This window comes from Melopsittacus undulatus, chromosome 12 (genome assembly GCF_012275295.1).
Source record: "Melopsittacus undulatus isolate bMelUnd1 chromosome 12, bMelUnd1.mat.Z, whole genome shotgun sequence".
Lineage (NCBI taxonomy): Eukaryota > Metazoa > Chordata > Aves > Psittaciformes > Psittaculidae > Melopsittacus > Melopsittacus undulatus.
In genome coordinates this window covers 4,612,984-4,638,067 of record NC_047538.1, presented here as the reverse complement: position 1 = coordinate 4,638,067, position 25,084 = coordinate 4,612,984, and the positions used below count along the sequence as shown (strand labels likewise).

Sequence of the window (25,084 nt, the reverse complement as noted above, 5' to 3'; positions counted from 1 at the left end):
CCTCAGGGCTTATCAAAGGAGAGACCCCCGGCTCTGTTTCCCCACAAGTACCCACAGGGCAGTCCCCACAATGTGCCTGGAAAGGGGCTGAGGACGTTACTTCTGGGGTACAACACCAGCACGAGTGGCTGGTGAAGCCCAAAGAACCCCAGCCAGGACAGTGGCACAGCCTCGAGCTGTGGCTGTGACCCTGAGACCAAGAAGCTGATGTGCTTACCCGACAGATGACATCACATCTGCTGGAAACTAAAATGTAAGGGTTCTATGGTCAAGTTTCTCTTACACAAGCGACAGACATCATTCAGTCTTGGGAGTTTTGCCTCCAGCTGCTAGCAGAAGGGAAACATAGCCCATCACCTGAACTGATGCAGAAAACACAAGTCATATCCATGGCAACAGGAAACCTTACCAAAAAAATAGATCTTAGTCTGTTTCTCTCTGTCTCTGCCTAAAAAGTACTTGGGAACAAACAAGAACACGGTCAAAACATTTACATTTTGGTGTAATTTATTGGCACAAAAATATTCCAATACAACATGGCATCTAAACATGGCTACTCTGTTGTATTTTGTGCATTGTTTTTAATATGTTTAATTCATATATCATAACTCTATCCTCACCCTCATGTTTAATAAGCATTATTTTCTGTTTCAAGTTATGACCAGTTCTCCCCACCCCCGCCTCCCATTGCAAGTACTGACTTTCCTTAGTTATTTCCCAGTACTGCTTTTTAACCCAGACACTGCGGGAAGCTCCCAAGTGGTATTTCATTTGTACCCTGCATCCAGTTTGCCACTGATCAACCCGCAGAGGCACCTACCTCTGCTCAGCTCAAGGGCTTCGGTTCTTGGATGTGCTCTGATACCCTGATCTAGTCTGTACCACAACTCCTGCCCTAGTGTCATGACTGGATATACAGTTCCCAATCTGGGGGCAAGAATCGAGTTTGAAGACAAGGCAACAGGATGACACAATGGTAAAACTCTGCTTTGCTTCTCTTTCCAGTTATCCAGCTCACCCCCAAACCTAAAGGAAGCCTGCTGCACAAGTGCACTGAGCTCACTGCAGCCACACCAACAGGACTGACCAGGGCAATAATTAATCTGCAAATGACTTCATTACATTACAAAGTAAGTCAAAACCCGTATATAGTTATTTTCAATGGATCACCAGTTCCCCAAAGACCAAGTGGAACAATAGACATCTGTGTTACAATCAGTCTTCACTGTCCTGGAAACCCAAATCAAGTGTTGTGTTTCAGACAGCTTTGTGTTTTTCCAACAGCAGCTATACATTGGCTTAAACCAACTTTTAATATACAATAACTCTTTTCATTTACACTTAAAAGTATTTGACAAAGGCTGTATTTCAGTCCAACTTTCAGTTTGTGTTTGTAGAAGAGCAAGTTTGGAGTGCAAAAGCCTCCAGAATAAAAGGCTGTGGATACTTTGGAATCTTCTGTTACCAGAAAGGACACCTAAAGAAAAGAAAGGTACTGTAGTAATGCTGACTTGCATATAGTTTCACAAAGGCAACACTGAGAAGGACTGAGATTCCATACTAACCAGGCACTATTTTAGTACAGGAAAAGCTGATAAGTGATCTCCATGCTTCTTTCCAGCTAACTAATGTTTAAAAATGCTATAAAGATCTATTTCCTTAAGCATAATCTACAGTTAGCTAACTCTCAGAATATCTTTACTTTAGAACATGTAGTTCTGCACTGTAACCGAAGAGACCACCACATACCTTATTTAAAACACTTAGAATATTGAGGCTGATGGCAGTTTTAAATGTTCTAAAATCCCTGTCACTACTGATAACAACAACTTTCTTAGAGGATTGTCCATGGCATCATTGTCATGGGCTTGCAACATATCCTAGAGCAGATGCAATACGTGGTAAGGCTCCTATGTATAACTAACTACACGAGTGACATTTTCCTTAGCTGCATGACGAACTCACCATCCAATGTAGCACTGGCACAGATTCTCATGGGATGTAGCTTGCTTAATGAGCAATTCTACTTGTGTGGGTACATCAAGAGTTTCATCGTGAGAGAAGTCTCGACCTTGGAAATTAAAAGATGGAAAAAAGCCATGAATGGAAGTCATAATAGGACTTTTAACTATCCTTCCTTTACAGTGTATTAAGTGCTCTAAGGTATGCAGAGCCCAGAACTCCATTTTCCCTATTATTATAGTTTCTTCCTTTATCTTCTCCAAATAATGGATAAACCAACAATAGATAACTTTCCAGTATCTGGGATTCTCATCCTAACCCTTCAAGTACATTATTTGGCAGGTGGGAGTAGTTTCTTCTAAACTTCAGGAGCATACCATTTCAAAACTAAATGCTACAAACTATAAGGACAGGACAGCAGAAATTCAACTTCTATTAACAAGCTAAGACATGCAAAATATGAAATCTGTACAGGCTCTTTTGTCCCTAATCCAGCAGCAGTACTTAGGTGTTAGACAAAACCAGGAAAATGGCCTCATCCACTTCATCAAAATATGCTAAATTGAAGGATTAACACAAAATACAAAACAGTCAAACTAGTGCTGATCCATCTCATCAGATTTTGTGTTTATCCTATATAAAGATAAAACATGCTCACCAGTGAGCTTATCTCGAACCCTGTTGATAATCTGAATTGCCTTCTTATTTAGAGCTTCTGGTTTCACTAGACCATCTCCTACTAAAAGACAGAAGTAGGAAAAGGAATTAGTACTTCATCCGAACGATAGAAGCATTTGTACTGCTGTCACATCTTCCCGTCCCTATTACCACAAATACCATTTTGAAAGCAAACAAACTCAGATACCAGTCCATTTTGGCACTGAGAGCACAGATAATTAAATTCCTCATTTATGCTGATAAGGAACTGTATCTGTTCCATCTCATGTAACTGTGCTTGGATCATGATGAAATTTTCTGATCTAAGAACAATTTCTGCATCAGCATAGAAACACCAATCAAACTTACTGAAGGAATGGATGGATTCAGGCACTGTGGTCCCAGTTTTCTTATGAGCTGTCTCACCCAGTTCCACACTGTCCAACATTTCTATTGAAAAAAGTCATTAAAACATTGAAGCATAAATGTGAGGCTGAAAAGCAAATAAAAGAATGTTCTTCTGGCAACATTAAGAAAACTTAATCACCTAGTTTGAAAAGCATTAGTTGACTGTCATCAAGTGTACCACACACCCCTAATGGAAGCATACCACAGGAACACACATTATGTTTCCCCTGCTAACATACTAAAATGCCTGATCCAACTTCTAGAAACATTTTGTATGAAAGCATAAGTGAAACATACATTGAAATGACATACAATTAACCTAAAATTACAATCAAATAAGTATGCTTATTTGTAGAGCTCCTCATATGAACATTGTCCCTATCCTGCAGTCCAATAGGAAACAACTGCTAAGATTCAACACAAAGCTCTCAACATTCAGTCAGATACTTACTTGCCAGGTTTTCACATTAATATTTGGTAGCTGAGTAAATAACTAATCACATATCAATTACAGATTGGAGTACAACGCTTCATAGGTGCTCCAGAAGGGTGTTATTTTAACTGTAAAGGAGCATCTGCTTTTTGAGCCACAGTACTGAACTCACCACTTCCCACCCTACAGCTAATGACAATAAGCTGTTTGTCTGTTCACTTTTGGGGACTGAAAATATTTACCCAGACTTGTGCACTGCTGAAGTAACCTGTTCCAAACATTCATGACACACACCATCTTTTCTACTCACCTACTGACTGACTGGCTGAGTAGGAATCTGTTCTTGTTCGGGAGCGCTTATTACCCTTTGTATTTGCTGCAAGAAGATAAGGAGTTGAAAAGTATGAACTGGAGTTTCAGTGTTTCATAGCAAATTTGTCCACAAACAATACAGATTTGACTGCCTTTCTCCAGCACCAGATTTTATGTTACCTGAAAATAGCTTTCAAACTCCCCATGACAACCAATACAAAAGCAACCCAAAAAATTTTGCTCGTAGGCTTAGTTCTGTATCTGTGCTTAAGGTTTTAACCTCAGTGGTGATTTCACATTACAATCCTAAAACTGTGTGCCTACAGAAACAGCATGTGCAAACCAATCATTTCATCAGCTTGTCTTCAAACAGACACTGGATTTCAGGCTTCTGGATTTCTCAGATGAAACCAGGCTGATTACTCTCTTGCTGTCACTGCTTTATCAGAATCACTTACTGTCCATCAGCCTCCAGTTCAATAACGGATCATACACAAAAGCTTCAAGCACAGCCATGACACTGTCCTTATGTTCACGCAGGACTTCCATCACTGTGTGACAAGTGATCCTGTAATTGCCATCAAGACCTGTCACCTTCAGAAGAGAAAGAAGTGAATCAACCATGCTGCTTCATTCACTATGCAATTCTAACCCTGAAATTCAGGGAGCAGGATATGGCTTGTGCTTTGAACTGGAATTCACTGCACTCTGTTCATTAAGACAACAAGTTTATAATGTTCATTACGAACCAAGCAGCTCTCTTCGGCATTAACATAGTCTTTGTGAAGTACTATGTCATTGGCTTTGTCTACTTGAGGCAAACAGCTATTGAAATGAGGAAACTAAGGAAAGCCTAAGATTGGAGGAATTTCAGTGGGTTTTTTTGTATCAATTAAAAAGTTGTTGTCCACTGTAATACACTCTAAAGATCACAGGAGATATTTTAACTTACAGAAAAGGCAGCTGAAATATTAACACCTCTGGCTTCTAAAGAGTGGAGAGATTCAGCCACCACAGAAAATACAGGAAAAACTGAGAAATCGGTGTCGTTTTCCCTAGGAACAATGCCTGTCATGTTAAAGAGGGGATGCTTACCTCCATAGCATTTGTCAGCATCCTTGTTAACCTAAATGGAATCTTCTCAGGGAACTTTTCTCTTGTCATTGCAACCTAAACACATAATGATGGAGAATCAGTAAATTAACAGCTAGCTTATTATTTATGAAGCTAATAAGTATTGTGGGGGGTTCTGCTACAATCTTGAAGGTTGTATTGCAAATACAAAATTAAGCCCCCGCTTTACGTTCCTCAGTTCCCACAGATTTTGGGGACAAGTTCCCCTTAGTAACAGGGAAAACCCAAATGTGTGCCCAGCTGCTAGTGTCCAGTAACACAGACTACCTGCGGCTTAAAATGCTTCCAGAAATTGTATGGAAAAGTGGTGTTAGCATCTCTTTGCTTGTTCTAGTGGTTAGCTAATCCCCAAGACATGATGTGGGGACATTTCACGCCTCTGAGGTAAAGTGTCCATTATTTTCACCTTGCCTCTAGGTAAAGTGAAACCCAGAAGAGAGCCAAAGAGATGAGACTCCAAAGTCAGTTTATCCTTGATATAGATTCATGTCTGTTCCCATCAGAAAATGTGAATCACTACAGAAACCTTAATGTCCAAATACAAAGATTTACCTCAAAACAGTCCCCGAAGTCGATATGCAGGATCTTTCCACTCAGTCTATCTAACATCAGATTGGAGGGGTGTCTTTGATGAAGGAGTAGGAGAAAAAACAAGGTGACAGACCATTATAAAAACCCACAGTAAATCACAGCCGCTCCAGTCTGAAATGATATTTATCTTCATGAACAAGAACAGCCAGTGACAGCTTGCTTGGCTGAGATCTTCAATCTTAGGATGAACAGAATAGCTTCCTGACAGTGCATCTATCACATTATTTTTGTAATTACCTCTCAGGAGTTAGAGATCTTCTCACCTTGGAAGATAAACAACCTATTGGACCAGAAGCATCAGTTCATTTCCTGGATATGAACATTTATTTTTCAGTCAGGATACACTTTTCTACTTGTTTGATGCTTTTTCATTTTCTCAGGATAGAAAAATATAATGGGTTATGCTACAGCTGAAGTAATGTAAATTGGATTACCACCAGAAGAGAAAAATCAATCTGGAACAGGAAAACCACAGTGCCGCTATTCATGCTGACTTGTTTCAATTCTGTTTTAATTCAATTTTCAAAGGTTTATAATTTCATTATAAAGACCTTTAAGAACCAGAATAAAAGCTTTATGTCTTGTAAACACTTGAGGATTTAGCTGCTTTTGCATTATAGACCTTAAACCTAAAACACTGTCTTCAAAAATATTTTGGAAGTGATGATGTCCCCTTCTGACAGTAAACCTTATACTAAATCAAAGATCCATTCATTTTACCTTGTTTATTATTATTTACCCAATCCATTTGGATTGCACATACTTCCCTCCACCACATGTCTGCAGTGCAGGGCAGAAAAAGCACCATGTTAAGTAATAAACCAACATTAACTTTAATTTGTTTTAAGACCAGAGCAATCTTTAGTGAGTATTAATGGGGACTTCATGTGTGTCTCTGACAACACACATAGCACTAAAGGCTCCTGCCTTAAAGAATAAGTACTCACAGGCAAAAAGGAATGCAAAATGAGCAGTGGTACTGAACCCATTTGGAGGGAGACTCAGAAGACCTATGCCACTAAATAGTTTCTGGATTTCTTTTTGCTGCCTCAGGGAACAAAAAGTAATGCTTGGTCATGGTGAGTCTTTCCACCACAAGAAGCTAGGTGTAGAGTACTATCCTAACAGACCTGCAAAACAATCACTATCTCATATGCATGAAGCATACACAAGCATGCAGACTGGTAGCAAAAGTCAATGTTTCTGTTTTATAGAATGGATGGAGAAAGATTCCCCATTCTGTGAGTGAAAAAAAAGGGCCAAATTAGAACCTGTGGTCCTTGATGTAATCCTGCATGTATTCCTCTCAAAATGAAAGAGGCTCCTATTTGTACTCAAGATACATCTCCTGCCTGCAGTGCTGAAAACAATGGCAGCACAATTAGGTCCTGAAAGAGGGTATCATTACAACACAGCAATAACCACAATGAAAGATGTTATCATAAGAACAGATCCAAGGAATGAACTGACAGGCCTTCACAGTCTGTGCTTTTATTTAAAAGAAACCTTTAGAGCTTCACTTACCTGTCCCCAAGGCCCAGAATGTACCCAACCATTGACATCACAGCTAGTGAACGAGTGTAGTTTGTTCTTCTGTCAAACCACACCTACAAGTGGAGATAAAATAGAAAAGCCAGGAGAGCATGTCACATGTTTCAGCTTATATTTTGATTTCTACATTAACTACTTGCATTATACATAAAGGGAAACTGTGATATGCTTAGATTCAACAGACTCCATAAGCCTGAAGGGGTTTCAAACATCCTCTGGCCTTGAATTAGACATTTAAGCCATTAAGAGAATATATTCTAAGGCTCCTGCTTTTCTCTCTCCATGCACAGCATGTGGAGCTTCAGCTTTCAGTCTTGTACTTAGGACTGCACTCTGGCAGAACCATTGTGCTCTGAGCCTTGTAAGAAGGCCTCTTGTGAAGGGATACACATTCAAAGATACATGTTCTGCAGTGATTCATCCAGAGCTTATGATGAATAAACACTACCTCTCACCCATTCTGCAGAGAAAGTAATCCCACATTACGCTGATTGCCAAATACAAGCCATTACATGTGCTGAACTCACCTCTGAGCTTGGACTTTTCAACCACAGCAATTTGGCAAGGTCATCACCAGCTGTGTTATTGACAGCATGTTCAAATACTTCTACTTTCTGCATCAGAGTCAGGTGGTCATAATCTGGAGCCATCTAGAATTGAGAAGTGACACTCAGCAATTTTAAAGTGCCACCTTCAGCAATCCCTGGCTGTACTATGAGAAACAGTAATCACAAATCATTTCATATCAAGTTTTTATTGAAGTTATTTGCAGAATGACCAGGATGTTCCCAAACACAGTGAGATCATAGAATCATAAAATGGTCTGGGTTGGAAAGGAGCTTAAGATCATCCAGTTCCAACCCTGCTGCCATGGGCAGGGATAGCTCACACTAGACCATGTCACTCAAGGCTCTTTCCAACCTGGTCTTGAACCATGCCAGGGATGGAGCATTTATCACTTCTTTAGGCAACCTATGCCAGTGAAATGACCACCCAACAGTGAAGAGCTAACTTTCAATTGGAAAGCAAATGATTTAGCATCCACAAAGTCATCCACAGCCATATTTAATTGGCAAGATTTTTTCAAAACCCACAATCCAAATAAGTTTTCTATGTTGGCACATGCCTTCCTCTTTGGCTGGCAATTCCAATTTTTCTAGTAATGTTCAGTGTCTCCAGTCTGTCTAATTTTGGCCCTGTTGCTTAGACACAATGTTTGTAAATGCCACCGGCATGGTATCTTGTATAAGGAACATTACAGTCCCACATAATTCCAAACACATTTTAGTCACCAGATGGTACCAACTTGTGGTTACTGCTAAAACAGGAAAGGAGAAACAAATAAAAACATGGCCAATTTTACCTCTTGGTAGCATTTTGTAACTCTTATCTGATATTTCTGCGTTTATTGCAGGTACCAATAGCAATCAAAGAGCAGGCAAAGGAAGAACAAGCTGTGCATCATTATTCTTCATTAAGACATCGGAGTCCTAAAAGAATGTATCAAGAACTCTGCCAGCTTTGGCCTTTACCCTCAGCATGATGCGATGTTCAATGTTGAGCAGGATCTTTTTCTTCTCTCTGTAGTCTCGTATGAGTGCATGCAGTGTGTCACAGTGGGGGACCCAACCAATCAAGCCTGAATTTGTAGACAATGGAATAACAGCATATCTCTGAATGCTACAGGAAAAGAAAGGGAGAATCAGAGATCAAATCATTGTATATTGTGAATTGTTACATTTCAAGATGCTTTAACCAACTGCTACTAAATCTGATTCTGATCTAAATTGTCTCTTCAGTAGTTGCTCTGCTTTTCTTCTTTTCCAAGAGGCCTGAAACATCCACTTGGATAGACTGCTACCAGACAGGCTGCAGACATTCTCAAAGCTTACGTGGTTTCCACTGAAAGACTGCTTTCAGAACGTACACATTATATCACTCACAGTGATCTACTGTTTGCTCATGACATTTGATATGTTCATGCTTGACACAGACTGTACAGAACTGCACAGAACTGCAGTAAGGGACCATTTACTCAGCTATTTGGTGACTATAATGAAAAAATCCTTGCCAAACCCTCCTGTTCTCAGGCTCCTAAGGCAGCGCTCTCACTGCCTTGAAATAGAGGTTATCTCAAAGACCATAACTATTTAGAGGATGGGATTTCAATTTAATAAAACAAGCAATCCTCTCAGAACACAATTCCTCCTCCTATTCTGAATTCTAGGAAAGTTTTGTTCCTTCTTTTTTAATTTACTTTGTTCCAAGATTTGCCCTCACAAACCAGCTGGTTGTGCCAAGGGTCACTTGGACACTGCACCAACACAGGGTGTCACTGTACACAAGCACACTGATTACCCACAGCACACACCTGAGGTTCTTACGAAGAGATGTGGGGTCATTTGCTAGCAGAGTGTTGACCAACCCAAAAAGCTGCATCACTCTTTCATCTTGGCGAAGGTCTTCATGACCCTTCAGAAGGAAGACAAACTCATGCCCATTGCTTCCTGCAAAGGAGTTAATACACAAAAGTTTACTTTTGCTGAACAAATAGACAGGAGTAAATACACGTGCATGCAAGAACTGCTAAATGTGGTAGTCAGACCACTAAGAAATGTCTCATCTGAAAGGAAATGTAGATGATGTTTTACCTGGTAAATGTGAAGTTTGACTGTTTACATACTAAAAGAGCTAAGAGAAAACTGCTCTCTCTTACCCATTAACGTTAACTTCCTGGGCCGCTGCTTGGAGGTGATGACCTGCAGTGAGGGTGCAATGGACTGAATGCGTATGATGGGCTGGTTGGGATCATACGTTCCTGGCACCGCCAATTCCAGGTCCCGGCACATTAAGAGTTTTGGTGACACATACTGTAGTTCCAAAGAAGTGAGCTGCCAAAACCAGAAGAGATACAACCACAAGAATTTCAGTTAAATCTCACTGACGAGATTCATTCTTCTCAATGAAGAATTCATGTTGTTGAGGGACCTAGAACAGTTCAGGCAACTGTCAATACTGCAGATGCTTGCAGGAAGTGCTGCATAAGCAGCAAACTTGCAGCAAATCATATGGAGGTATTTCCAGAATACTGAGTTTGAATGTTTTTAATAACCAAAAGACATGCATCAAGGATTGGTATTGACAACTTGCAATGTAAGGTCCACAACAGAACTGTACCTCTCCACATACCTGTGGTAGCTGCTTGGAGATCCGCCGGAACACATGGTAATAGAGATCCCAAGCCTGAGTTAGGTCTTTGACATTCCCTGATTTCATGTACTTCCTGCACCACTCCTGAGCTTCCATCAGGTCTCTGCCATAGGCCTAGGGAGGAAGTGAAAACAACAGAGGAAAAACATTTCTACAGACTATAGTGGAACAGGGGGAGATCTCTTAACTGACAAAGAGCATAACAGCCTACTTTCAAACCACATTACAAATACCTGATCTCACATTTTTATAGCTTATCAGAATTAAAGATCCAGAAATTCCTGAATCCAAGACATTCACTGAGTTTATCAGACAACGTTGCTCACAAATAGATTTTATTTAGGAGGCAACAGCAGAAATGGAATCACCCTTTAACAGTAGGCTCACAAACTCAAATTAATCCCTTTTGCTAAGTTGAGAGAGGTCATCTCTACTATCTGTGTTAGTGGTTGCTGAAGTAAAGCAGACTGGAGTTAAAAGAACTAACTGCAGAACAGCTATATGTTTTCTAGACCCTATCAGATGTCCAGCTGATATAAGACTCCAAGGCAATCTGTACTACTGTGGCCCCTTTAGCACTGTAATCCCTCAAAGTGATACAGATCTAAGACAAATGTCAGTAATGAAGTCTGCAACTAATGTAACAAGTCACAAGAGATTTACTCTTTGCATTAAGACTGCAAAGGTCCTTTGTAAGGTAAGGTAAGACATCTGGGGCAGGCAGCTGTCCTGCCTAGCTTTGAGGGCATGCAGAATGTAGCTGGCCATTTGGTGATACCTGATTGAAGGATGTCTCTTTTAAAGTCTGAGGCCCACGCTCCATCATTGCATGAAGTGGTTCCAGCACCTCAAACATTCCCTTTACATTCCTTTCTCCAAAGTACAGACGAGATGCTTCTTCCAACCCTTCATGCCACATCTCATGCCAAAGGATGGCTACACGGATTAGCTCTTCACTCACCTGTTTTAGGACAGGAAAAGTGATTCAATGCCTGAAGGAAAAAACACTATGACTCTATATTGACTTACAAACACAAGGCTACTTTCTTCTTATAATTTTATTTGTTGCTGGCAGCTAGAGGGAGCCACAAGAACTCCTACAATGCTGCTACACTTGTTTTTATGCAAGGAGCTGAAGAGGCTTTTTTCACCTTATTTTATGGCTTTGACATTTATTTATGTAGTTTGACCTGAAAGTATTACTTTTCATTTATTCACTAAAAAAATTCACAGCACATGAATTAAATTACTCTTTCCACGCTATGCTCTGGGAGTTTTGCTTTCACTTTTCATTATCTCTTTATGGAACACTGATTCTTCATTTATTTCTCCTCGAAATTTATTCATAAGGAGACACAAGAACTCAGTGTTTGAACATTATGGCTCTTCTTAAAGCATTCTGTTCAAATTATACTAATACTGTAATTTCTACCAATTGCAAAACCACCCCAAATTAATTGTACTAGAACAAAATTAACAATGAATGAGTCAGTTTGTGTTGCTATACCTGTGGAACACCCATTCTTGAAACACAATACACTAAGTACTCACCATCATTGCCTGCTGCACCAGAGTGTTACTGTGCTCACACATGTTTTTCAAGATCTTATTTGCAGCATTGTGGCGAGCAGTGGTTGTAGATTTAGAGGCCACAGTCAAGGGATAGATCAAAGCCTACAAGGGACATGAACCAATAATACTTTAGAACCATGCTGAAGAGCTACATGCATTGAAAGATTAGCAAAACAGTAATAAATAACAGCTTTAAGGCTAGATAAGAGAAAGCAAGCTTGCTTCTGGAAAGAGGTGATAGGAATTTGCTATTAAAAGTCTTCCAATCTGAAAAACTGACAAGACTTTAATTCACTGAGCAGCAGAATGACTTTGAGAGCCTGAATCAAATTGGAAGAACAAAACTGTTTTTAGCAGGTTTTACTTAGCCTTAACTGGCTATCAGTCCTTGGAAATTCCTCCTCTAATCCAAAGCTTACCTGGGGATGGTACCGTCCAATGTCTGTGAGGAGCTGATGAATGAGACGTCCTACTAATGGTCGAGGGGTGTCAATTCTTGCAATGAGCTGAGGGATAACCTAATAGTAAGGACAAGTAAAATAAACATTCCTGTAATGTGTTTGATTCACCATTTGTTCTGCCATCAATTAGAGACCTCACAGTCCCTGAAGCAGACACTCATCTTTGAAACGGTCAGAGGATAACACAAAGTTCCAGTGTCAGAGCACAGAACAGCTCAGTAAGATCACAAGTGTTCTGTGCAAAACTTACATGACTTTGTTATGGAAAGAGTAAGATGTGTCTTGAAGTGTAATGCTCAAGTAAGAAATAAAGCCTTTTTTACATATTTACAAGAGCCATTCTATAAGGCAATAATCTGTTAAAGATGCTTGTTAAATCAGTTACAAATTGCACTGCACACTGCTCTCACCACTCATCTACAGAAGACTTGTTCAGCAAAGCTTCATTGTGGATATCATGCGACAAACCCCCAGGCTCCCTCAGAACTGAGATTTTTCTTAGCCCTTTGTGTTCCTTACCTGCAGCCAAGTGTCTATTTGGATTGCCTTGACTCCTTCTACCAAAGCCTCATTCACATCAGGCCAATGGCCATAGTCAAACCACAGAGTAAGGACTCTGAAAAAGAGAAATACGTTAGTTAGGAATGAAGCAAGAAATCCCACTCCAGTCAAATACATTTAGACCCATTTGCAAGTGATTCTTCTTTCCGGAACCTACTGATAGCAGTATAAAAGCCAACCCATCTAACAAATTAGCTTGGACTGAAGCATTCTCTTTGTTTAACCATAACACCAAGAAGCAGGAACAGCATCTACCTGATGTTGAACCATGTGCCCTTATCAGGTGGATTTCATTTACTATGTGCTTTATGTACCTTAGAGTGTCTTGTAGATTGTTTCCTCGAGACAGAGATATGGAACGGAAGAAACCCTGGACAGCAGGGACTGTGTACATCAAGAGGGTCTTGGACAAATCCTTTTGGAATGAAAAATACTGCATTAGTTGTACACAAACACACTGGTCCACATGCATCCTCAACACAGCAAAGGTAAAGAGTAGGAAATATGTGGACACATAGGCCTAATACACAGTATAGTTGACTTCTGCTCATATTTTTCAAAGGAAATGTTGCTTCTGGAATTTATGTTTTGCTTGACTGTTTATAGGTCTTTCAGTCTGGGAGGGAATATACTGTGAAGTGCTTTTATACTTCAGTCTGTTGGCAAAACTACAGACAGCAAAGCAGCCTAAAAAATACAACCCTACTATAACTGGTAGGTAAGAGATTCCTCAAGAGTCTTTCATGAAGGTCTTAAGCAGCAGAACCTGTTTATATACACAGCATCACCTACAACAGCCATCCATGCCTTTGCTTTACTTCACAGTTAACTTACGATCATTTGGATTACTTTTAATCCTTCTAAACCCTTAAGACTGAGTTAACCTGAGCCTCCTCGCTTTTACTGTAAATTATGAGTACACACACAGACAGCTTCCACAAGCCAGGTATGCAAGGCAGCCTGTTCCCCACCGTAACATTTTACTTCTAAGCAGTAAATACCAATCTCTCAACATAAAGAGGGAAGAAGGGCACCTCAGTGACTTTTTTCTGCACTGGAGATGGGATGGGACTGTTCTCTGTGCTCTCAGCATCACTTTCACTATTGCTGCCCTCAGTGTTAGCACTGGTGATGCTGGCTCCACTGGCATGACGCAGCTTCTTCTTCTCATCTCTGGCCTGGTTTTGGTGTTTGTAGTGAAGCACTGCTTCAAAGTTCATCACTGCCCAGGCATGCCAGGCCTGCCAACAACAGAGAACAGAAGTCAGAAAGAAGATGAACCCTTTTTGCAACCTGTACTTTCTAATTATTAGAGATAATCATCTAACCTTTGAGTTCACAGACAACAATAGTAAGTAATACCCTGCAGACAACTCAATGCTTTGGTTTCTCTAATTGCTTGTAGTTTTAACTGTCTTATTATCTTAAATAACATCAGGTGAGTCGTTGGCCAGGAACTCTGTAGCAAAAATTACATCACATGCCATTCACATACAACTTAATTTTTCAAAGCTTAAAATGAAGATTAATATATTAGGACTAGGGGAAGTGTAATGGGAAGGAATGCAGGATATGGCTGCCCCAGGGAAGAGATGGCACCAAATTTTAATTGAAACTTCATAACCCTGAAATCAAAGGCTCTTTGGTGAGTTAGCAACAGGGCTACTTTCTAGTTCAAGTATACAGAGTAAGTTAGTTTTTTCCATTTAGATTATCCTTTCTCCTTCCCTGTTAATTGACAGGAGAGAGAGTCCCAAAAGCAAGAATAGAAACTGAATTGCGGCCTAGTTCTGCAAGCCAGATAAAATTCTAAACAGGAATCTCACTGTTGCTTGGACTGTTTTCTCTGTTGTTTTACTTGTACTCGCAGTAACAAGGCAGATAGTTACAGATCTTCCTCTGAACACCTTCCTTTGCTGTAGTATGGGATGTGATCAAATTCACTCATCTCTGCAATGATGCTGGCAGCTTTTCCTTACTGACCTTGTACCAGTTGCGATCATGCTCTGTTGCAGCACTGTAGTATTGCAAGACTTTGGGGATGGTACTCTCATTGATGCCTTGCAGGTTCAGCTGCCACTCACCCAGCTTCAGGAAACACCTGGTTAAGCAAAGGAATTATTGACTCAGAACCTAGGATTGAAATGAAGCTTGTTGGATTAAGAGGCAGACTTCTTATCTAAAGCCTGAAAGATATTTCATGTAGTAAACCCACTCTCCTGCAAACTGGGAGCACACATGTTAACATGTAAGGTTCAAAACACCTACATCTTACTTCTAAGTGTGGGACTAACCAGTAAACAGTTTAATTTTCAGGGAGAAGGGGGTCAAACTTTGCTCCTCCCATCAGTTATAAAATAAGAAGTAGTTAACAGGAGCATCAGAAGACTTCATTGCTATTGATAAAACGCACACAGCATTTGTGCTGGCTAGCCATACTTATCACCACACGAAGTAGCCTTCAGGAGAGAACACTGTGACAGACCAACAGTGGAAACACAGAGCAACTGCTCTTCCCCCAAGCCAGAACCCCATTAAGTCATTCCCTCCCAGAGAAAAGGGAAAACAACTTATTTTTACTGCTGCAGGGTGGGGCTGTGAAGGTTTGTGCAAAGCCTAATACTTTGTTCCCTCAGCAGGCATTAAATATCACAGTTACACAGCTGCCCTTTCTATATTTTGAGTTTTCCAGAAAGCATTGTGCAAGAAGAACAGTGTGTGCAGCTCATTACTCATATCTTCTGTGATGGTCACTCTGAAAAAAACTAGATGACAGTGTTATCAAATTCCCATTCTCATAAAATCAAATTAAGTGCATACCTCCTTTAAAAAAGGCCAACCTTCAATTGCAAGCCCTATGCAACTGCTTCTTTAAATTGGGAACAACAGATCTGGCACCTCCAGATGCATAGAGGAAATGGAGATTATAAAATGTGGTTTTAATGCAAAAATATTTTAAGAGACCATCACATGCTGGGCACCTCTTGCCCAAAGCGCTGCTGCTTTATTAAGGGCACACGCTGCCAAGCACAGATGTGCCAGGCATGTGGGAAGTGTTTCTTTCCTACTGACTGGATGTCCTGAAAACCAAATAGCCATGCTGAGAGCTCTGCCTTCTGCCAGCAAGCCACAGTGCTGGAAAAATCCAACCAGCTGCCAGAGACAAAGACAAGCTTGTTTACACTGATGTGTCACAATAACATTCACTGAAAATTATCTAATAGGTAAGAATGCAATACCAAAGGGGTCTCTACCAGAGAAATGAAAAGCAATCCTTTTAATCAAAGCATGAGCTTCATCTAAATGTGCCATCTGCATGGACCCTGCAGTCTCATCAGGAAAGACATCAGCTTCACCAAACAGCTAAAGGGGATCCAAGCACCAGATGCTGACCGTGCCATGAGCTTGTGGAGCTCCTGCTTGTGCTGCTGGTCCTCAGTTGCAATAGCATGTTGTGCCTGCTGCTGCATTGTCTGCACGAAGTGCTGCATGTGCTGGAACGCATCAATCTGAAATGGGATGATGCTTGCAATAAGGACCACAGGGGTTAAATACAACTTCATAGGACAGAAAAACAATGTGGAAATAAACTTTCATTGAAAGTAAAAAATACATTTTGTTTCCTTTCAAAGCTCTTTAGCCATTTACGTCCTTCTAAAACCAGTTTATACTCTATGTATGTAGCACCAAGTAAATGAAGAGGTGAGAGATCCTCTACGTCTCAGAAATACGGCCACTGAATTGCTACACTGAGGAGCAAACAACCGCTTCATTCCAATGCTAGGCTCACGTTCATGTCATACACACAGCCAAAAGCAGGCCCGATCATAAGATAAGCCACCATTGTGCACTGATGTGCAAGAACTCAACTCTGGCAAAATGACAATGTCACCTGTACAAGAAGCAGCAGAGAATGTCCTGTTACTGCTCAGGCAGAGTGAGGCTCTAGTATGATATAGAGACATCTCATTTGCAATTGAGTATGGACACTGAAAACAGTCTAGCAATTCCAACAAACAGATGTTCATAGCTTACAACCTGTATCTGAGCAGGTCACTATAATAACAGACAGGATCACGAATCCAGAGAAGCCTCCCTATAACATGCTATGGCCTGAAAGAGAATAAATGATTTGAGAAGATAATGCCTGAAGGAAAACTTGCAGCTTTCTGATCTTCCCTCCTAACCCCTCAGCTTTGGTGAGGCTTCCAGTACACACCATCGATGTAAACTTTGAGTTGTTTCAATTAATTAAAGCCTAAAAACTGTTTAAGAAATACAAATGTACATTGCTCCTTTGCCAGCAGCTCACATAAAGCAGTAACACTAAAGCAACTTGCACTACCAAATTTTGAGGGAATTCTCTTTTTGAAATTCCTTGGAAAGAATTATGGGGTAAGAAACCCCAAAATTAAAGATTTAATGAAAATACAGTATGTATGCTTCACCGGAAACAAAGTAAAGCTCTTGCAATCTGCAAAGTCATTTTAGCGTGAGGTGTCCCTGTCCATGGCTGGGGCGTTGGAATTAGATGATCTTAAGGTCTGTTCCAACCCTAACTATTCTATGATTCTATTATTTCAGGTAAGAAACTGTATAATATGCTTTAAAGCCTCAAATTTACTTCTGTTCCATGTACAGGAATGAGGCAAGAATCACCTGAGCTGAAATGCCTCCTCTATGCCGGTTAAATGTCAGCCTGCACAAGTCAATTGTCAGGAAAAGGGGTATTAGCCCAGGGTGCAATAAAAGAAAGTAAAGAAAAGAAAGTATCCTGAATTAACAGGGGCCATGCCACAGCTTGTAACCTAGGTACTTGTTTAAAAGGGGGCAAGAGGGAAAAAGCAATCTTATAAATAATTATTCTGTTCTTTCTCAAAAACAGACAAAAGGATACTGCCAAACAGTTATGTGCCCCTCTCATATCTGCACACACCCAAGCAATCCATTCCTTAGTTTCCATTAATACTGAAAACTGATCACCATAAACCAGGCAGAGCACTTAAGGCTGAGACAACTTAACAACTGAATTCCTTAGTCTGTACACAGCCTTGTTCTGGTACAGGCTGCAGAATGCAGCTGCTGGCAAAGGTCCTTGTTAGAAGAAATGCAACAGGCTTTACTTATCAATCTTTTTATACGTGTAAGAAAAGATTGTTGTGCAGCTCTGCAAGTGCTATGAGGCTGGTTTCTGTCTAGATGCCAGATCCAGCAGGAAGAAAACTGGCAAGGAAAGAAAAGGCTTTAGGTCAACCAACCTAACTTGAACTCTTCAGCTACAGAAAATGGTCATTTCCTACCTACTTCAGCAGCTTATTACTTAGGATACCAAATCAAGTGAATACACAGAGCTGTATGAATTCTGGTCTACATTCCCCACTGGGTACAACTACGTATTATTTAGTCAATGACAGTCACTCAACTAGGACATCAGGATACACCCAATCACATAACGCTTCTGGTACCAGAATTCTCTAAACACTTTCAAGTGTTTATACCAAACACTAAGAGTCACTCCAGGCTGCAAACTTTATTGTACCCTAAGATAGCTTCTTCTGTCTCAGAGTGCACCTTTAACCATGCATTTTAAGTATCTAATTTCCAAGTGCCTCAAAGGAATGAATCATTGACTCAGCCCTTCCTGCAGAAGAGAGAAAGGGCTGAGCCTTGCATGCAGGTCTAGGATTAGAGCTAGCTTGGGTAAAACATTCCTCCCTCAGCACTGTAAACACCACCCAGTTTTAATGTGTTAGAAGGAAAAAACCCAAACCCTTAGACACAGAGCTTATGTACTGTATTTAAATAGGAAATCATTCAATGAGCAAGAGGAGGCTATTCTAACCACATCTGTTCCTCCTTCCCATCTTTGCTGCTTTTCCAATCTTTTTCTTTCCTGTCTTCATGGGCTCCACATATTCTTGCATCAGTTTAGTTCAGATACATTCTCTTTTCCACCCCCTTTATCTTTATGCCTTCTTTCATTCTGCTTTCTGCAACTGCATCAGTTTCTGCATCTTGTCTATTTCTTTATCACAGGCTAAACACAAAGAAGTCCACTTTCACTTGAAGGCACAAGCAGAGAAGACCCATATGCTTCTTGGGCCACTTACTGAAACAAGTGGGAGACCACTGCACAGTTTTACAAAGCCAATAGAACAGGGCCTCATCAGCAGCCCCTTCTGGTTTTTACATTCAAATGAGAATAGTTAGGTCATGCAATGTTCCCATAAGCAATGGCTCTGCTCCAGTGCTGGCAATCCCAAAGACAGGAAAAATGAAAAAGATGTGGCAGAATATGAGGATAAATGGAGGCTTTAATGTATATTAAAAAAAATAGATATGTTATCCAGTCTGGAGCTTATTGGATTTGATTATGTAAATTCTCCCTGTGTTGCAATGTCAAAAACATTCACCCCAGGCTCTTTGGAGCCAAATTGCTCCCATGACAAAACCCTATGTACTTTTCAGCTGTCTTTCAGTTAGAAATTTTCAATAATGCCCTTAATAGAAGTCAGTTCTGCTCAGCAGCTAAGTACAAACTGTTCAGGATACTTGTCTAAGACTCGTAATAAAACCCCCCCTCTTTCAACACGTAACCCTGGCCACAGGTACAGTGTGGAAACCTGGCAATCAGAATAGTGGATGAAAAGTTAAGTACCAAGCCCACACAGCAAAACCCTAGTGAAGACAGAAGATCTGCTACTCCAGACCATTAATCTTGACTGCATCCCTCGGGTACCTGATACTGGTTTAGTTAAAATAATCTTTCCATGTAGGAAATAAAATTAAGGCCAGGCCTTCCCTGTCACTACAGTGTTGTAAAGGAAGATTTCAAAAGCTTACCTTCAGAATAACAATAAGGAAAGGGATTCATTATGCATTTTTAGGTGAGCAAAAATAAAACCTTCAGCCTTAATGCTGTTCAGGGGATTATTAAGAGCTCATGTGTGTGCCACAGCACGAAACCTGAGCAATAAAACATAAAGAGTATGATGCTCTTCAGTACCTTGCGGGCGCTCTTCCACATGTGCTTCATGTATGCATAAGTCACTTGGGGATGAACTGTTGGCAGTGGGTGATCCAGCTGTCGAGATGGATCTACCCCCAAGAGCAGGACAAGTGTCTTATGGGCCAAAGCCTGGAGAAAGTCGCAAAGAGAAAAGGCAGGTTAAAACAAGCTCACTCGTACCTCCATTTCATATTGATCACAGACCTACCTGCCACTAAAAATATATCTCCAACCCTCCAGATAAAACAAACAGCAGCTTTGTTACCACTCCCTGGACTCATAAGAATATCATATAATAAACCATACATCTTCAATGGGATCAGAGCATTAGATTCTCATTTCAGAAGCCAGTAAAGAGTGTGAAATCTCTGTTGCAAGTAGCTTTGGTAATAAATCTTGTGGTAAATGCTGAAATAGGATTTTAATGTTCAATGATAACAACACTGCTAAAGCCCTCTGTCAAATCTACAATGTAGAGAGCACTATTATGCCTACCAATGCTGCATAAGAACTTTCTGGTAGAATACCCAATAAAAAATGGGCTCCAAGGCTCCCAGGCTCCACAAAAACAACCTTGGCTACCAGGATGAACCCTACACTGGTTACAGTTTCAGCATTTAAACAAGTGACCAGTCTCTTCCTCAGAGGAGAGCCCATCCCATTTTGACAATTAAAGTGTTCGGAAATGCTCAAGGTTGAAGCAGCACAACAAAGCCAACTATCTCTAGAGGGTAGAGCCTGATCATGCTCACCAGTCTCCCACTCTTGCCACACAAGCTGGCATACTTGAGCCAAGTTCTCATGTCCTCATGGGGATTTACAACAAGAGATCGGACCATCAATATTCTTTGCCAGTCTTCCACAATTCGTTGGCAGCCCTGAGAGAAAAAAGAAGAGAGAACCTGTTAGCGTTTCATCTCCATTCTACTCCACAGAGCCTTAATTCAGAATCCAAAGGGACTTTTCCCAAGGTGGGAGACTTCAGCCCCCATAATTCACAACAGGCCAACATTACAAACTAAGTGGCTATTTCTTTAACATTAATGTGTGGAGAAGGTTAAGTCCTTGACTCTTGTTCTCTATAGCCAGCTCAGTGTTTGAAGTCTAACAATAGCCTCTAATGGGAAAAGGAGGAAAGCTTCTGAAGCAGAAATGCATGCAAGAATCAGAAAAGCTCTTTGTGCAATTCCAAAACAAGTAGAGAGTTTTATAACTTTTTCAACCTAGTTTTAAAGCCTATTTTGGTTTAAACAGTGACAAATCTCAAGATGGTACAAAACCAAACGGTTGCAAAGATATTTTTGTTATCACCCTTTTTCTTCTCCTTGCATGTGTTGCTCTTAGAGGCTGGCATGACTGAACTGCTAACTCTGCCAGAAACTGCAGTTCCAACTGCTATGCTGCTTGTGCAAGCACTGTCTGGTTCTTGTCTGTCTGAAGGGAGAAGCACAACATTGTCAGAGCAGGACAAGTCTGTATTTCAGATGTTCAAGGATGCTATAAGAGAAGTAGAACTGTGGAAGGGACAGTAACAACCAAATGCATGGTACTTGCTGTAATGGCCAAGTGCTTCATAGTAACAGTGATGCTTTGAAGTTTGTATCAATCCAGAGTCCACTAAGACTTAGTTTTGAGGTAAACAAAAGAATTTCCAATGGCATCAAGCATTTTGGCACCAAAACAGCTATTTCTTTCCCTTTTCCCCCTAAATTGAGGGCTGGGAAGCTAGGCAAGGCTTGTTCCTTAACACCCAGTTAAACCTAGTCCAATAGGCATTATAAGTTTATTAAAAAGCAGCTATAAAATGTCCAAGAACTGTATGTACTGTTTTTAGGACTATAAACAGCTGTAGTCAGACATTACACTTCCTGTCACTCTCAATTTCAGGAATGGTCCCGAGCTTTTCCAGACAGGAATGCAGATGGGAGACTAACAGCTTTGTCACAGTTTCCCAAACAGCTACAAAATAGGCAACAGTAACAGCTTTTCATAAGGAGGCAGATAAAGAAATTAAGAGTGAGGAACTCTGCACAGGGAGGAATTCTTCCTTCAGGCAGCATATCGGAAGTTGGTGTAATGAAAGCATTTTGCCCTAATTATGCTTTTTTTCGCCCTCTCCTTCCCTTGCAGGAATCACCTCTTTAAACAGTATTCCTGTAGGAATAACTTCAGCGGATGATGTTCACTTTCACTGTAGGGATGCCTCTTGTAAGCAAATAGTCTCCAAATACTTGGCTGATTTAAATCTTCAGAGGTGCTTTGAATTTTTGCTGTTTAGAGTAAGAAAGGACAATCTTCTCTTTAAATACAGGAAATGCAGCATTGCTAAAGGCCTTTTAAGAGGACAAGGCTAATCACTGAATCAGACTCATTTAGGTTGGAAAAGACCTTTAACATCATCAAGTCCAACCATAAACCTATAACACTGCCAAGTCTATCACTAGATCATGTCCTTGAGTGCCACCAGTCAATTGGAAATGTCCTTGTAAGAGGGCAAAACAAGAGGAACAGGACAATCCTTCACAAATGTGAATTCTCTGTCCAGTTTTCCAGCACTGTGAGGGAATGTGTTTCTTTGAATGCAGCCAACCAGGTAAAAAGTTCAAACTAGCCTTATCCAAACCAGTATTGCTGGGTGGGATCCAACACAGATAAACAGCTTTGGAGCTGTTACTAGTGTCTCCATTCTGTACACATCTATTCCAATGCTTAAATCACCTTACTAAGTGTCACATCAGTAGACACCTCAGGAGCATTAACCAAACCAAAAACCACCAGAACAAATGCAAAGGAGAAAGCACACAGCATATAAACATGTATGCTATTAGGAGGAAAAAAGGAATGGAAAGACTTGCTGAGCCATCACACTGACTTGAAAGGAAGCTGTTCACATCATCACATCACACAGCACATCAGCATCTCCATCCTTGATCTTTACATAGATGTACCTGCAGTCTTTCCCACCAGATCTGGCGGATGATCTCACGGCGCTCTGGTACAAGTTTATACTGGATAACCTCTTCCAGCTCTGACAGCATCTGGCAGGATACCATAGCCTGAAGGAAACAATCACATTCCATTCCAATCACTACAGAGCACATCTATAATTAAGGAACAGTATTTTGGCATCAAAATCTTAAGTACATATGCTGCCCAACAGGTAAAGAATCCACTGCTATATACTGGTATTTAGACACTCATAGAATCACAGAGTGGTTTGGGTTGGAATGGACCTTAAATGCAAGCACTACTCAGAAGTTTTATGCAACCTCTAGAAACAGTCTGAAGCAGCAACGAGGAGAATGAAGGCTGAGACACACTTACCCCATAGGCTCGACTGTAGCTCTCTCCTGCCATGGCAGTCAGCTCAGCATCTAGCAGATCTCTGGCTTTGTCAATGCACTGAAATAAAACAATGAAGTGGTGCAAATGTGGTATGCTTTATCTAGAGCCGACTGATGGAACTGCTATTCATCTGTTTCATCTCACGGCTCTGTTCCCATTCTTCCACAAGAACCACGAAAGGATGCGACTAATAGAAGGATTTGGCAGGAAAACGGGTGTCCAATATAGGAGAAGTCAATGGGGTTTCATTTATTACCTGCACAGTTTGAAATTTGTACTAAAAAATACTAAACTGCAGTATTTCTAATCCTACTGTCATGTAGGGATCATCATTAGTAACATTTAAAGAGAGAAAAAGAGGTTCACATTTTAGTGCAGGAGAGTCATCTACAAAAAAGCCTCAAGACACATCATTTGATAATATATGGGGATAGAAAATAGCTTTCTATGTTTTATGTAACCCAACAGGTTTTCATGAATTTCATAGGGCAGCAAATTCCATTCTTCCTCCTCCAAGATACGCTCTTCAAGCATGAAATAAACCCAGCTCTGGTTCCAGTCATTATATAATCTCTCATCTATAGTTTTTCCTGTTCAAAATGTTAAAGGTTAATCACAAACTCTACACCTCTGAATGCCTGGCTAATTCTACTGGGCACATCACCTGAAAATCCACGTATGGGTTTTGACAGAGCAGATTGAATTGCTCCTTTATCTAAGCTGGCAAGCCAGCACATAACAATTCTGAGAAATGATACTTGAGCTTCTTTGGAAAGTAAATAACACGCTCCACGTTTACAGAGGGGAAAAAGTCACTCTGCAAAACTCCTCTGCGAGAAAGCATGCCAATATGGATGTATTTAACAGATGATTCCTTACCTTGATTTCTCCTATTGATCTAGGATTTGTAATTGTTACCAGAAAAATTAAAGGAAAAATTCTGGTACGCGGTGGATATGAACAATTCACTGAAAAAGCTGCAACAGACAGAAGTGCACAGAACACCTACAAAGAATCTTATGTGTGTCTTAAGGCATGAATGCCTTTTACCAAGTTTCACCTCTGCTGAAATAATCCTTTCTCTAGAGAACAGACATAGAAGTGAAGAAGCCTAAGAAGAAGTGCAACATTCTTACACTCTACTGCACTGAACCACTACTATCTGTACATATATTCAGTCCTGTGTTTGTACATATATTCATGTGGTTTACATATATTCAGTGCTGTTTCAGTGCTGAAAATACAGGATAAGCTCAATCATTAAGGTCTAATACATCAGTGGAATAAAAAGGTTTTGAGCAACTCACAGGTTATTTAAGACAGGCTGTTTAAAGCTATTGTCTTTACATGCAGCCGTATAGCCTAGTTCAACTTAGGCTAGGTTTTGGGAAGCCAACAAGGAAGATAATTACCTGCTGAGCCAGCGAGAAGAGGTCCTGATGAAGAGCCAATACAGCCCTGTAGAAAGCACCATCATGGGTGTCCCTTGGGATCATGCAGGTATATTCTTCCATGCTATCCCACTGACCTGCAGAGACAGATATCCTCAGTTATACAACAGCTTTCTCTGCAACAGGACTGTGCTATAGTGCGCTTAGGTATCAGCAACTAGGCCTGAATGCTGTATGGACTTCTACATTTAAGTCAGGTCTCCAGAAGCTTGTCTTTAGCAGGGACAGTCTGTGTTATATACAGAAACTGTATATATACATACACATAAACTGTATATATACATAGATAACGTTATAGGCAAGCAAAACCACTGGCATTTTTCTTTTAGGCAAATTGTTAACCTCATGGAAAAGGTTCTTGCACTCCTTGTAATGAAAAAGTTGAAATGCTGACATTTCCAGAACATTTGAGTGAATTAGTGTCCCG

At 40.5% G+C, this 25,084-nt stretch overlaps 1 protein-coding gene across 1 annotated transcript in view; it reads right to left on the bottom strand.

Moving 5' to 3' along the window:
• Positions 1–489: 489 nt before the first annotated feature.
• Positions 490–25,084, bottom strand: part of MTOR (mechanistic target of rapamycin kinase) — a 63,880-nt gene continuing 39,285 nt past the window's right edge. The window contains exons 32-58 of the mRNA XM_005143665.4: positions 24,619–24,734; positions 23,186–23,263; positions 22,810–22,917; positions 20,614–20,739; positions 19,859–19,990; positions 16,246–16,361; positions 14,836–14,953; positions 13,887–14,093; positions 13,167–13,267; positions 12,811–12,907; positions 12,250–12,348; positions 11,810–11,932; positions 11,037–11,219; positions 10,238–10,372; positions 9,765–9,939; positions 9,420–9,555; positions 8,581–8,728; positions 7,576–7,698; positions 7,022–7,104; positions 5,459–5,531; positions 4,868–4,942; positions 4,231–4,366; positions 3,771–3,836; positions 2,989–3,069; positions 2,621–2,701; positions 1,966–2,071; positions 490–1,477 (exon numbers count right to left, since the gene is read on the bottom strand). Coding sequence (XP_005143722.1) covers positions 1,462–1,477; positions 1,966–2,071; positions 2,621–2,701; positions 2,989–3,069; positions 3,771–3,836; positions 4,231–4,366; positions 4,868–4,942; positions 5,459–5,531; positions 7,022–7,104; positions 7,576–7,698; positions 8,581–8,728; positions 9,420–9,555; positions 9,765–9,939; positions 10,238–10,372; positions 11,037–11,219; positions 11,810–11,932; positions 12,250–12,348; positions 12,811–12,907; positions 13,167–13,267; positions 13,887–14,093; positions 14,836–14,953; positions 16,246–16,361; positions 19,859–19,990; positions 20,614–20,739; positions 22,810–22,917; positions 23,186–23,263; positions 24,619–24,734 — 3,038 coding nt within the window. The 3' untranslated portion in view covers positions 490–1,461. The remainder of the gene's footprint in view (positions 1,478–1,965; positions 2,072–2,620; positions 2,702–2,988; positions 3,070–3,770; positions 3,837–4,230; positions 4,367–4,867; positions 4,943–5,458; positions 5,532–7,021; positions 7,105–7,575; positions 7,699–8,580; positions 8,729–9,419; positions 9,556–9,764; positions 9,940–10,237; positions 10,373–11,036; positions 11,220–11,809; positions 11,933–12,249; positions 12,349–12,810; positions 12,908–13,166; positions 13,268–13,886; positions 14,094–14,835; positions 14,954–16,245; positions 16,362–19,858; positions 19,991–20,613; positions 20,740–22,809; positions 22,918–23,185; positions 23,264–24,618; positions 24,735–25,084) is intronic.